Source organism: Pundamilia nyererei, unplaced genomic scaffold, assembly GCF_000239375.1.
Source record: "Pundamilia nyererei isolate P.nyererei 1_Seehausen unplaced genomic scaffold, PunNye1.0 scaffold00491, whole genome shotgun sequence".
Taxonomy (NCBI): Eukaryota; Metazoa; Chordata; class Actinopteri; order Cichliformes; family Cichlidae; genus Pundamilia; species Pundamilia nyererei.
In genome coordinates, this window is record NW_005187892.1 from 115,312 (window position 1) to 130,286 (window position 14,975).

At 38.5% G+C, this 14,975-nt stretch overlaps 1 protein-coding gene across 3 annotated transcripts in view; it reads right to left on the reverse strand.

The window, feature by feature from the left end:
• Window positions 1-14,975, reverse strand: part of camk1b (calcium/calmodulin-dependent protein kinase Ib) — a 47,003-nt gene that overhangs the window by 30,733 nt on the left and 1,295 nt on the right. For 2 of the 3 annotated variants that reach the window (XM_005753988.1, XM_005753989.1), the window contains exon 2: window positions 10,041-10,154. In XM_005753988.1, the coding sequence (XP_005754045.1) occupies window positions 10,041-10,126 (86 nt within the window). In that variant the 5' untranslated portion in view covers window positions 10,127-10,154. Of the gene's footprint in view, window positions 1-10,040; window positions 10,155-14,284; window positions 14,298-14,975 lie in introns of all 3 variants that reach the window. The other variant, XM_005753987.1, reaches the window with a different exon arrangement.

The window sequence follows — 14,975 nt, forward strand, 5'->3', positions numbered from 1 at the left end:
CACACACACACACACACACACACACACACACACACACACACACACACAGAGTAGTTTGCTGGTAGTCTGAGTGTTGAAAGAGATCAAAAATAAAATTTAAAAAGGAATGAATATTTGCCATAAATTGGCCGGAAAAAGGACAAATAGACATAAATGGTTACTCTTGGTGGATGTTTACATAGCTCACTGCTATCTAGAGGCCTAAACTCTGTTACTACCAGAGCTTTAGTATCCATTTAAGATAAAAATAGACCCAACTTTCCACTGTTTAAACTCCACTTACTGGCAGGAATTGCTTTGAAGCACATACATGAAAACAAAATCCCCCAATCAAATCATATAGCGGAGTATAATTAAGTTAGACAGCAAAGAACACACATCCCTAAGGATTTCTTGGATTGGAGATAATAAGCGCATGGAATGTCTTTTCAAGCCAGTTTGCTGATATGTGGACAGCTTGAAATGTGAGAAATACGGACAATAAAGGATTATAACAATGGAGAAGGACTGTGGGAAGATGTACATGACAAGCCTGCGAGTGTACTAAAAGCTGTTAGGGGGATATATTGCTGTGAGCAGATGGAGTTGCCTAAGTGGGCCAGACAGTGGGCATATATGTGTGTGTGTGTGTGTGTGTGTGTGTGTGTGGATTCAGGAACTGCAGGCTATGCCATGCTGAGTTGCAGACTTCTGTTCGAATTAGGTCAGGGCAGGGCTGAAGGGCTGAAGGTGCCATAAGCAGGGATGGATTTTGAGGATTGTGCTGGAGTTGGAAATAGTTCTAAACTGTCATTGTTCCAAGGAATGGTTAAACTCCACTGATCTGTGCTATGGCTGCTAGAGTGTCTTAATGAATGCATATTTAGAATGCAAAAATCTGTCCCACTTGATTACTATTTTTGGAATTTGAAACTGAAAGAGCAGCGAAAAGACAGAATAAGCCAGAGACACTATTACAAGGACACAGTAATGTATTGTCTTGTGCTATGCTTTACAGTACTGGAGCAAAGCCCCATCCACCTTCTTCCTTTTAATATCATCTATTCTGCAGCTCAGGCTCAATTAAAAAATAAAGAAAGAAAACCAGTCTTCTTTTTAAGCTAGCTATGAGGTGATAACGTTACAGAAAAATTTATACTTTGGGGGTTTATGTGAAGATTAAAAAGTGACGTTATAATAAGCACTATTACGGGAATACGATGGGATAAATATGGTGGTAAATGAAGAGATGGGAGAGTTAGGACACAGACAGAAAAAAAGAAGCACGGAGAGATGAAAAATAGATGAAGTGGGGCAGCTCTCATGCTGTGAGATTCATCTGCTCCATAAAGGTGGCTGTTTCTTTTGTCTGAACGGCTTTGTTAATCATCATTTTGAATTCGTTTGATTCAACTTCACACGCAAATGCTGTAGTAAAAGTGAGTGTGTGCTTATTTTCCTTCCAACTCCATGTGTGTCTGAACCTCCACACTACACTTTAGACTATAAATATGTTGGCATAGGGATGTGTGGGGTGATTGCTCACTTATTACTTGGAAATATTGCACAACACAGCAACGAAGTAATGAATTGCAGCAATATGGATTCAGCAGCATCGTCCAAATTCAGACAATATAAATATAGTAATTATGTATAGGAACTGTATTACTTTACAAGATTATGGAAATACTATGTAAACACAATATTTGTGGCAACTAACTGTGGTTGAGGATGTAATACACACTCAATTTCTGGGCAATCACTTTCATTTGCAAAGTGACTGCACCGGTTACCTAATGAGATGCAACGTCCAAACGACTGCAGTACATCTTGGACTCACTTCAATCCCTCTCTGACAAATTGGCAAAGAATTCAACTAACTGCCATCTAATTTAAAAATACAGATTGCCAATCAGGTGCAAGCAACCTGACTCAGTAAGAACCAATGAGTGCAACTTGTCTACGCTGCAAGTTGCTCGATTCTGACTCAATTGATTGTGCAAAGTTGACATTTTGCAGTTAAACTGGCCCCTACAGCAACTACGTCACCATCTGAAGAAACTTCTTTCAGCTGTTTCCTTATTTACGTGTCACCACACTAGATGGCTCTTCATATTTGCATATCCCCCCAAGGGATTTGTGTCTCCTCCCAGTCTTAAAACAGGGACCATGTTAGGCACATGAGTGGGCCACTGCACTACAAAGCCACGGTATCATTAACTGTGCAGGGATTTCTGAATTTTAATTTCAAATCCCTGAAGTTCTGGCTGCACTAAATAATTAATGTGAATTCCTGTGTATGCAGGTAGCAACAGGTTTGCAACATACCACAACTGATTTGTGATTTTTGCAGTTTAATCACAAACACAATGCACATCTGTAATCTGATCCCATTCAGCTGCAAACTGGCCACCACAGTCTGACTCTACCTCGTTGCTGTTTATCACTGCCTTGCTGGGCCAAAGTCACTTTGAAGATGGCAACTGACTGTCATCGAAACAGTCATTTCAATGACAATGAAACTTTGAACGGGTGAGTGCAAGATCCAGACAAAGGCATGTCCCTTAGTTACTATAAGATTTATATAGGTTAGTACGTGTTTTAGAGACCGTGGTCTCTCTAAATCAGAGTTGTCAAACATAATGCCCAGGGGCCATAACTGACCTGGTAAAGACTCCAATGCGTTTTTTATTTTTGTTTGCTTGTTTTAAACAGCTTCTCCTACAGGCAGTAAGCTAACAGAACTTTTTTCTGTAGTTTTATACATTTATTTATGAGTTCTGACAGATTTTTGTCATTTACTACAGCAGCATTTTTATCCTTGTAGAAAAACTGAGCTGTACTGTTGAAGCTGCACTTCTTTTTCTGATAATAAATGGGATTAAATGCGTAGTTAAACATCTTTACACTGACAGAAAGGGGAGTTTGGCTGAATCAGCCCACTTAAGCTCAAAGTGGGCTGAATGTGGCCCATGGTGTAAAATGAGTTTGACTTTCCTGCTCTAAACAATAATATGATTTACTGTAAGAACATTTAATGCTACAGCGTGGTCAAAGCCTCATCTCTGGTCATGCAAATCATCGTCATTCACAAATGAAACTGTGCGTAAAAGTGCCCAAATAAACACACTCAGACGTATGAACATTTAGTGCTGAGTTATTGAACCCTTCCACTCAGGAGCAGAGAGCCCTTAGACAGAGAGGCAAATCAGTGTTAAAACCCATGTAATAGCCCAGAGGCATGAGTATGAGGTAACAAGTGGAGCAAAAGGTTCCTCTTTTCACTAACAGATTGTGTCCCAGCACTAACTGTTGATTCTGTACAACAAATCAACAAAAATCTTGTTTCTCAGTGAAATGCTGGATTCATCAGCAACACAGTTTCATATCAAAGAAATACACACTGATGAAGTTAAAAAGATTAGTATCTCATCCATCTAATAGACACTAAACAATATAAGCTCACTCTGAAGTCTAGCACATAAAAATATCTGTGCTCTTTGCTTGGTAAAAAGAGAAGAGAAGTGATGAATGGATCCTCTTTCATTCTCAGAGTTGCCAAGTCAAATGGGGGGAGCTGAAGGTCAACAAGAGATAACAGAAATAGAGAGGTTTTATTGATTATTATAATTATACTGCATGTGCCTATAAACATACACAACGGGGCAGAAAAGAAAAACAAGTGTTGAATCCTTTTACTCTCTGTGCCTCTCCATCACCCCCGCATGTACAAAAACACAACTCTTACCAAATCAATTGCAGCCAACAGCAGATCCTACAAACAACGAGGGCCACTAGGTCACCATAGAACATGACTGACGAAGACAGGCAGTGGCCAATCCATCAGCCATAACGATTTTAGATGATTACACCATGCACCCCTGCTTTTTCTGTCCACTTCCTCCGATAGCCGGTCTCTTGTTGCTTTATCTCCTCTATGTTTTGCAATGTATTCTAGGCTAAAAATACCAAGAATTCCGCCTTACTGCTGGCGGCATGAGAACATGTGCAGCCATTTAAATGTCAAAAAAGTCAGCATGGTTCATTTGTGCAGTTTATCATCACTAAAGAAATCTCAAAGCCTGTGGCAAAGTGTGAGAACATTTCTTGCAAAGAGATGTTTATAGGCACTACAGTGAAAAGATCAACATCTTAACAACAGAAAGAAGGGAAAAAAAAGTGAAATAATGGAGGACACTGGGATTCAAATGACATAATAGGTCATCTAGTCTTTGAAACATAGAAACAGTTTCAAATAAATAACTACTGACAGCAGATTCACTCATATTTTCTATATTAAGTTGAAAAGGCTCTATAATAATACATTATACAATATATAAGATATTTCCTATTTTCCAAATACAGGGCCTGTGACAATGAGCAGTACACCTGGGGCAACATGACTCATGACAAATGCTTACCAACATATTGTAGAGAGAGCAGCGAAAGTCAATATTTGAAATAAAAGGTTAGGAAAGTACCAGGAGAGACAAGGAAATTCAAACTTCTCAGTCAAAAACATCTGAATATGTATGCATGACTGCATACACACCAAGCCTTGCACACCTACCCTTGTTGAATTCAAGGTAACTGTGACAAATGCTACTTTTAATATTACCAGATCTTTAACTAGAAACGTAACTGTAATACTCTATATGTGATTAACAAAAGCCCTGAAGAGGATCTGTGGCATTATGCTCAGCTGTGTGTCCTCAACCCTGCATAATGAACGCTTTAATTTCAGCTGAAAATCAAAGGGCAGCAGGATACACTGGGATCCCCCATCCCACACTGAACACAGTTTGAAACCAGGAAATAGAGAGCAGGTGATAGAGATGTGGAGCCAAAAATGAGGTTGGCTTTCTGACAGCCGAGATCCAAGTTTTGAGTTGGGTAGGACAAATAGAAAGAGAGAGAGGTTGGGGGTGTTAACTTAAGGGAGGATTTAAGTTGATTGCAGTACCATTGCTTGTTTTTATTAATCCCCATCTGTTTTGATTACTGAAACATGTGCCTGCAGCTGGGGATTAACCAAATGCAAGCAGCTGTTATGTGGTTCATAGGACTGATGCACTGATACAACACTTATATCAGATACTGATCAGACAGCTGGATGGGGCATTTGTAACAACACAAAACTCTATGGGGCTGACCTAGAGTACTGTGCAATAGGGTTGAGCTACCCCCAATTTCTTTATTTTATTTCCAAGGAGCCAGACTTTCTTGTAATTTTGAAAGTGGTCTTGGCAATAGCTTGCAGAAGTTTCTCTTTGGAGACTGGCTGCTTTTTCACTCATTTTCAGTCCAATTCTTGTACCTGACCATTTTCAAAGCCACTTAACATCGACCTATGAATCATATAATATAAAAAGGCTCCTAACTTGAAAGATGAACTAGTGTTGTTTTCATAAAACGGATAACTTAGCTAGGACGTGGCTGTCAAAAGGCCATATTTTTAAGGATAGCAAAAAGGGAAGAAAATGTTGAGGTATGCCAAACTGCACAATAACTAGACTAACTAGACCAAAGGGTCTGATGGAGTGATGAATCCAAATGTGAAAAGTTTTTTTTTTAGTTCTAATTGTTAGTATGTACAAAGGAGGTCAGGAGACAGCCATCTGTAAAACATAGTTGAGCTTCTGTCATGGTTTGGGGCTGCATTTCAGTCAGCGGTGTTGGAGATCTTGTCAAAATTGGTGAAATTATTATAAATTCAGAAAAGGAACACCAGATTTTGAGACAAGATGCAGTATCATCAGGATACCATCTGACTGACAACAGCCATTTCCATTTCTCAAACACACTGCCAGTGTAGTAAAAGCATACATGGAAGGACTATTCCTGAAGGACTATTCCTGAAGAGTGCTTAAAGAAATTACCAGAAAGCTTGGTTAAGAGAGGTCAGTCTCTATTTAAGAGTAGAGGTGATCGTGCCAAATACTGATTTTCAAGTTCATTAGAATTATATAAACTCTGTTTTACCTTATATATACCATATTTCCATGCATGTTGATACACATTTCCTTAAATTATTGCACCTATTTTCCAAGCAAAATATTAAACAATATATTTTTAAGAAAGGTGACTTAAGAGTTTTGCACAGCGCTTTATTTAATTCATTTCTATATTTAATAGGTTACTCATCAGAAAAAAGTGCACCAATAGAAATGGGTCAGGGAAGTGACACTGAGTATTTCACACATGCTACGCTAGAGCAGTGCGATATGACCAAAAATATTTATCACGATATACATTTGAAAATTTGCGATAACGATATAACTGACGATATAATTGACACTAGACAAAATACTTTACAACTCCACAATTTTATTAGTGTACGTGTTTTGTCTCTAGGGGCCACCGCATATATTTATATATAAACATATATAAATAAAACCACTTGTTTTTATGTTAGTAATTCCTTTTGTGCATAATTTTATATTATTGTTAATAATAAATTAATTAAAGCAACAAAACAACCTGAAGAGCCGGTTCGGAGCCGAAAGAGCCGGCTCTTTTTAGTGAGCCGAACCGAAAGAGCCGGATCTCTAAAAAGAGCCGGAAATCCCATCACTAATTAGTAAGCCATCAGCTTCATTACACTCATCTATACCTGTCTCTCTGTCCAGCTACACTCCATGTGTGTACAGAGGGGTACAAGTTTGAAAAAAAGTTTAATTTGAACCTGATGCTGCTTGAAAGATAAAAGAATGATTTCCAGTCTTTACCTCACAGTGAGAAACAAAGCTTGTTAATGTACACTGGAGCTGTATCAGTATTCAGTATTGGCATAAACCTAAAGCCAAGGTATCTGCACTGATACTGCAACAGACCAAGCATCCTAAAGTGCTGGGATAACTTTGTCATTGAAGACCCCTGAAGGAAATAAATGTGACATATATAAATAACAAGTCATTTAAATACACATTTGATTATTTTGCATTTACTGAATGTTTTTGCAAATTCAGGACAGGTAAATTAATGACTAATGTTTAAGACTAATACTAATGGTTTTACATCAGTGACCGCCCCGATCATGGTCAAAATATGAGCAAGGAAGGTTCCAAAAAAAAACCAAACAAACACAAAACGTGTGTAGAGAAAGGTATAGAAGCGCATCAAATTTTCTGTGTTTCCATTTAAAAAAAAATTTTTTTAATCCGATTCACAAAGCACACACATGATCCCGGTGGTGGATTATTAATAGCGAATCAAAAACTTTGTTTCCATAGTGACTGTTTGAGTCCATTATGGAAAGTGTCTCTTGTTGTTACCAAGACAGCAATCCAGCAAAGGCAAATGAATGTGGCAAACAGCTGAGTGATGCATTGAGCCAGTGATCTCTCCATAAACAAGCTCAGCCCCAAACCGGGGGCAGGTGGAGAACTAGAGGGATGACAATAAGAGGGTTGAAAGGATTTTCATGTATGTGGCTGTCAACCAGGCTCAGCTGGTTATATATATATGTATTCTTCATATTATGATTAGGTTTTGAATATGTTTCTACTTATGTCAACTCGTGACACAAAAGGAGCAAGGGGAGGTTTTATAAACTCACAAAACCAGCTAGCTTTCACCTTGTATTAGGTTTCATCTAAGTTCACAGAACTTAATCCAAAACTAACAAGGATGTGGGTGTATGGAAAACACGCTTTAAGCAAGACACCTTGGACAAACATCCTGTCTTATGACACTCGGCATCCATGCTTAACGAGCTTATAACTAGGAGTTATTCTAGGCATTAAGTGTTACAAGTATGCATGCACAAAACAGTATAGGCTTAAAGGGGAAAAATGGGATCCAAATTGCTAAAGTAATTTTGGGAAAACATTTCATAGTGGGAAAGACAGTGGGACTATTTGGACAGGAGGACGATCTCAATCCCAGCATGACCTCTGAAAGGCAGAAACAGTCTTGATGTCAGAATAAATTATATTTTTATAAAAGCCAAATCACATCAACATTTGACTAGCATACTGTGTGCAGCTACAACAGTGGGATTCCTGCATACTAGCACATATAGTGTAGCTGCGCTTAAGATACGTCAGGAATGATTCAAGTTTCTATAAATGACAAACAGCGGGGTTGCCATACAAAAATCAAGCATGACCATTTGAGATAAAGTGATAATCACAATCACACCCATGTGAATAAATCCTAAACTTAATGTTTGTGATTTATATGCTATGTTTTGCAGGATTTAAACATCTCATGCTATGACTTATTCATGAAAGAAGCCACTTTCACATTTTTTGTCCCATGAAATAACAAAAGCAAGAAAGTATAAATCAATTTAACATTATGTTCTATGGGAACAAAAAAAAAAAAAACTAGGTCACATTCACAAGTGAATCACACTAAGACATATTAAGTCATATAACACAGGCACACACGCACGCACACACTTTGAGAGATTACACAGCAAACAGATCATTAATAAGGGGACAAGCACAAATCTGCAGCCACCTGAACGCAGGACACTACACCCAAAAATATTTCAGCGATATAGCAATCTTGTCTGCAAGTACTGATAATACTGAATGTAGGCAAAGACTGCTGGTGGTTTGATGAAAAACAGCTTAAATAGTTTTCAGAGCAGCCAATCCTCCTTCCTAGTGTTTCACACTCACCAGCGACACAGACGTAAAAACACAGTGACAGACTAAGAAGTGAGAATCCAAGTCTGTTACATATTTTTATGTGTCACTAGTCTCATATAATGACATATGTGCTGGAATAAACAAAGACACTCAGCTATGCAGTTTGACTTTATGCTTTCTTAAACAGTGAGCCACACATTTACAGAATCACAGAATCACTGTTACGTAAAACATGTTTCCCAGTTAAACAGTATATTACAGGGGAATAGAGAATGAAGTGTTCCTCATTTGGCTGTTCAGCAATATAAAATAGTGATAATTTGTTGAGAGGTCCTTTGGCTTAACAATCTTATAATATAAGAATAAGAATAATCGAAGTAGATCAATAGATTACTTCAGTATTAATGCTGATCCTTCTCAGGAGTATCATTTTGGCCTTTCGTAGACACTACATTAAACAGGTTTAAATTTACGAGGCTGTGTGTTTATCTTGTGTACTGACTAAGAAATACACTTCTTTAAGAGGTCTAACATTGTATTCATTTGCACACAAGCAGCAGCTGATCAGCATCTCAGTGTAATGCTTTGTGGCAGGATTGTTGACACTGCGCCAGAGAGGTAGATCAACAGGATACCGGTGACACGGCAGTGTTCCTCATACATAGACTTTACTTGGGCAGATTGCCATGGTATACTGAAAACCTCCAAATCATATTTGATGACCTTTTTTTTTTAATCAGTCTGAGAGAACAATAACATCTGTTACAGGGTTTGTCATAGATCCATTTATTTATTCAGCTGCTGATAACCATATAGACTATATACGCAGCAGATAAATGTAGCCACTGACCCTGACAAGTGAAGACAAACTGTGGGAGACTAGATGCTGGGTAAAAAAACAAATACAAGTAAAAATCAGTGTCACACACAACAAGTAATTGTGAGGTCATTAGCTAAATTCACGGGCTTTGATCAGATGATTTTTCTGAAAATAAGTCCATGTTTGAGTAGATATAATACTTCAAAGAGAAAAAGGCAGGTGAAACAAAAGGTGGAACACAAAACTAAAAACCTGACATTCACAAGAGCGCCCAGCATGAAGTTGGCTTGCAAAAGGCAGCCCTTTTAGGCGGATGGTTGCATAACACCGCGTATGGGTGCATCATTTGCCTATTCAATACATTCACGGCTGAGTGCCCTTTACCAACTATGGTTTATACATTCTTCAAGCAGCAACACTTACTAGGTAATTACATGTATAATGGTTTTATAAAAAAATGAAATCTAGTGTCAAGTATATATTTCTGGATTTTGTCCATGTGAGACAAGTGAATAGACAGGCATTAAAGAGCACACCATTTTTGCACTTCATGGTTCTGCAATGTCTTCTAGAGTGTGACAAAGACATCTCGCAAACCAACAGCACGAAGGATTTCAACACTGTGGCAAAAACACACTTACGTGCCCAGGACGTCTTTGAAGTCATACTTCTCCTTTATGTCCGTGGTCTTCTTTTTCCAGGCATGACAGTCCTCATCCAGCGGCATCTTCTTGTTGGGACGCTCAGAAACAATGCTAGTGAGGAAAAAGGGGGATAAGGAGAAAATATTCATAAATATCGGCATTTAACTGCCATAAATACTTCACTGATAGTTCAGGGCTCACATCTCTTATGCTTTTTATTGCAAATCTATTTTTTACCCTTATCAGTTAGATTAAACATTTCATATCCAAATGTAGGTCACATTACTATGTGAGCATTATTTCACTGTGTTGGGAATATATTAGTTGTTTAGCTGATTTATTAGGGTGTGTATAAGCCAGGTGGGTGTCTGTTAAGCCACTTTTCCACTAGAATCCACATGACTCATCTCAACTTGGTTTTTAGGTTTTTCCATTAGGTGATAGTACCTTATACCAAGTACTTTTTAGTACCTACTAGACCAGGTTTCCAATCGAGCCAAGTCGAGTTGTGATGTCAACAAACTCCGTGCCACTGATTGGTCAAGGAGTGACGGTACTGGATGAGTTATGAGACCGACTCCTTCACAAGAATCATACCCGCCATTTTTTTATCCTGGCAACGAGGGAAATGGCCACACACAACGCCCGCCACCTTCTCTGGCCCTCTTCTTTCACACTGAGTATGACAAAAAGTCATAGACCAAGCAGCAGGTATACCATCACCTCGATGTCCTCCACTGTATGGTGTGTTTGTGTCTCATACAAATGAGATCACAGACCTTTCTACAGCGCCTTTCAAAAACTAACCACACTGAGTTGCAACTACAGGCAAACCATTGCAACACTTTGTTACAGCAACAGCTGCATGTTTCTGTTGCGTTTTCACACAGTCAACATTGTATGGCATAGGACTCTAAGCACAGGGCCAGGAGAGATTTGGTCATTTACACAAAAACACTGGTAAATATCTGGTCACGGTTGCTTGTGTGCTGGTGATTCCTTTTAAGTGGTTGTAACATGTAGTATATGCAGCGCTATAAAGCTTCAAAATGGCAAACAATAAAGTTCACTTCCAACTATATAGAGATGTTGTGAAGTTACGTCAGTGCAGTCATGTGCAATAAAATTTATAATCAGCAAAAGAGGAATTCATTGCAGACAGGGCCAAAAGCCAAGTCTTGTATCTGCCAGGTTAGTAAGTAAACCAAACAGTGACCTGAAGCAGTTCAGTTGCTGCTGTATGTCCTAAGTACATAACTTCAAGTGCTTAACTTCTTACCACTGCAGTTGTATCAGAGCTGCATACAACTCTGGTTGTATTATGGATCCAGATAACATATAAATTTGTCATCCTCACGCAATGTTTTTTTCACAGAGCTACAAAGCTGTGTTGACAAGTCCAACTTTAAGATGAGCCCCTCTGAAGAAGCACATTGTTATGAAGAACTGAAACTCAGATGTTTATGCTTATGAAACGTGTGTTTATCTATTTAAAGTTGAGCATCAGGCAAGTTAGGTGAACTCAAATAAAGTCAAACAAAATTAGATTCACACTCATATACCCGGCCAAGGTATTAAGCCCTCCATAAATACCCTTCTACCATTAAAAAGTTATAAATGCAGCTCTCATTGAAACAATGTTTGTTTCTTCCTGTTTTCTTCTCACTTCATTTTTCACACCAGAAGTTAACTTTCAGATGTTTGTCCTCACCACACTTTGAAGAGTGGGAGGGATCACAGAGGACCCTGCTGTCACAGCTATCATAATCTAAACCTAGAAAGTGCCTCAAGATCTCGAAGACTAAAATAGCCTTGTTCATATCAGCATGCCTCACTCCTCCTCTGTTCCTGCTGCCTGCCTGGCAACTTCACAGTCTGTCTATATGGGATGATATAACATATTGTTCTGGACTGGGCCAGTGTTGTTCTGCTAAAGGCGATATAACAGCGCAGTTAATCATCTTCCAATTAGTTCAGAATCAGCTCATTTTAATGCCGAGAGGCACTGTAGCCATATAAACAAGGCGAGGCTTAACACTGCAGTTATCTCAGAACAAATGGTCATGGCCTCTTCTAGCTGCAGGCACTGATTGGTGTACACGCACAGTAGCATGAATTCAAAGATTTTTTTTTTCCCACGTGTGTCCAGGGGTTTTCACATGATCACACACATACAGACGCACACAGACAGGCGCAGCGACAGTCGTGTTACCTTCACTAATGCCAGAAGTTGGCTTCATACATGTCGCCATGGAAACCCAAAGGCGCTGCTATGGTATCTGAGCGTCTAAATTGCTTTAGTGTCTAATGGCAGGTGGCAGCTAAGCTGGAAATCATTCTGGTTACTTTGACGGCTCGCTGCGGTGTGTTACCTTTAGCTTGAATATATCAAAATAGCCTGCTCAGACATAAAGTGCACATATATGCACAGGAAGAACTGTTTCATTTTAATCTACAGAGTAATTCTCAGTGCTAATTTTTGTATGTGTTCATGTTCAACTTCCGATATAATCTAAGGAACAAACCAACCAAATGAGCCTGTCGGAACAAAGCTTACCGTTAACATTTAAATACATATGAGTCATTCTACACCACATCATTTGGTGCGCTATTTAGAGAAGATGAAGTAAAAAGGAAGTGTCTCTAAATTAAACATGAAAACCAGCATGCAAAGTGAGGATAGTTGTATAAGGAAGTCCAGTTAACCATGTGTAAATACTTTACTGATACATCTGATGTTGCACAGCCTGTAGTCCTGTAACTACTGTGAAGAATCAACAAATAATAAAAGAACAGACTAACTGAATTCCCATGTGTATGCTCACCACCTGTCTCTTTCTGTGGAAACTGTGGATTCATTTAGCAATTTTTACTTTAATGTTTTCCTTACAAAATAACCTGGAGTAACTTCAAGTCAGGACCTTGAACCTGCACTGCCAAAACAACTACTTAAAGTTGATATGTTGCAATCATTTCTACCATCATAGTTGTTTCTTGGCCCCAACCACAGAAGCTTTGCATGATTCACTGTTCAAAATAATCTTTGTCTATCGCATTGTAGGATTTGGTGCAGCCCCTCAGTTTGTCCACATTCCAAAGCACAAAGTTATTGCTCCACTACCTTTAAGCCAAAACTCTTCTGATTGACTACCTGTTGCAAACAGAAGGTCTGAGCTGTTGAGATGATAACTCTCTTTTATTTACAACATACAGACCCAAGAGCAATCTGAAGTCTGAGCTTTTGGTTCACATGGATCGTTTGTACACGTGCTTTTTGAAAGTCTGGCATTTAACAGTATAATTTTATATAAGAAATATTTATTTATTTAAATATATATAAAAGATATATTTTATGAGAACTATGCAACTACACAGTCATGACCCCTTGGTTGTAAAGATGTTCGTTTTCTGTATACAAAATGGTTGGGTTGCATAATAAAAAGCTACAGTAAAACATGACTTCCATTAAGAGACTAAACAATGAATTAAACAACTGAAAATAAAATTCTTCACAGTTCTGAAAGGCTTTGTATTTTTTAATCCCCCTAACTGCATAAGAGCAAAAGACTTTTGAGAACATGAAGCCAGAGGAAGAGTGAAAACACCTCTCACATGCTGCTTGTTTGTAGCATCTCACCTTGCTCATATGGAAATTCATGTTAATTCATGCACTGAGAAGAAGTGACATTGAACATCAAAGTCATTTTTAATCCATATATGCGTCAACCTTTTGTTGCCAGTGGTTGCATTTTCTAAAGGTAGCATTACGCAGCAAATGCCAACATGCACCTAAACCTCCTTCACAGCACTTTTATATCAAAACAACACATTTCAAGCCACTGGAGTTTAATCCAGTTAGACATGAGCAAGGGTGTCTGTTGTTTTTTTTTTTTATTAAAAAAAAAACAGGCAAATGCTATAAACAGCAGATTAAGGTTCATGTTTCACACACGCAAGGGCAGAAAAGGCCAAAGCTTAAATATGTGGAAGAGTAGAGGAAAGATACATGCATGGTATTGTATGAGCATAAAGCGGATAAAAAAAAAGCCCTTCAACGTCCACGGATGGCATGACTTTGGCCAGTGGGACACGATAAGCTGCTCAACTGAGTAAATAAGCAACAGGACTGAAGAAGCTGGAGGTTGGAAAAAAGCACAATATCATAGTCACATTCCCTGAGAAGTAGGTGACATGCAGCATTCACCCCCTGTTGAAGAATTAGAGAGAGTCGCTGTACTCACTGGTTTCCCATTCCTGTGATGCGCAGTGGACAGAAGAAACACACACACAAACACACACACACACGACGACAGTTAAATGTGACAAAATGGCACGTGCAAAAAAGCTCTCTCCGGCCCTGCTAAACCGTCTCTCACACTCACAGACACACAAACACACACATGAACACACCACAAAATGAATGCAAAAGACTGAAAAAAAGAGGAAGTAGAAAAAGTTAAATTAACATTTAAGGAGACAGAGCTCTGCAAATAACTTATTTGGCTTGTGTCTCTATAACGATGCAGATAAACTCCAAATTGGTTCTGTTTATTATTCTTCTGTTTTTTTAAAGAATAAAAACTGATTTTGGCTCAGCTTAATCACTATTATTCCATACTTCTCCACACCATCTATGGCAAACTGAGGGGAAAATATGCTGCCAAGTATGAACAAAAAGTCAAAGACATGTCCAAGGAATGCATTCCTGTTAAAGCAGACAGAGTTCACTGAAAGCTCACTACACTAGTGCAAAGAGATGATCTTTCAGTGATTTTAAAACCTTCAGATGAGTCTGGCTATGTTTTTGAATCAAATTTCATAAACCTTCCCACAACATGTTTGGTTATTTATCTTGATATCTTTATTATCTCTTTGGAAAACTAGTGTTTTTGTTTTTGAGGAATCTAGTTTTTTTGTTTCTGAGAATGTTGC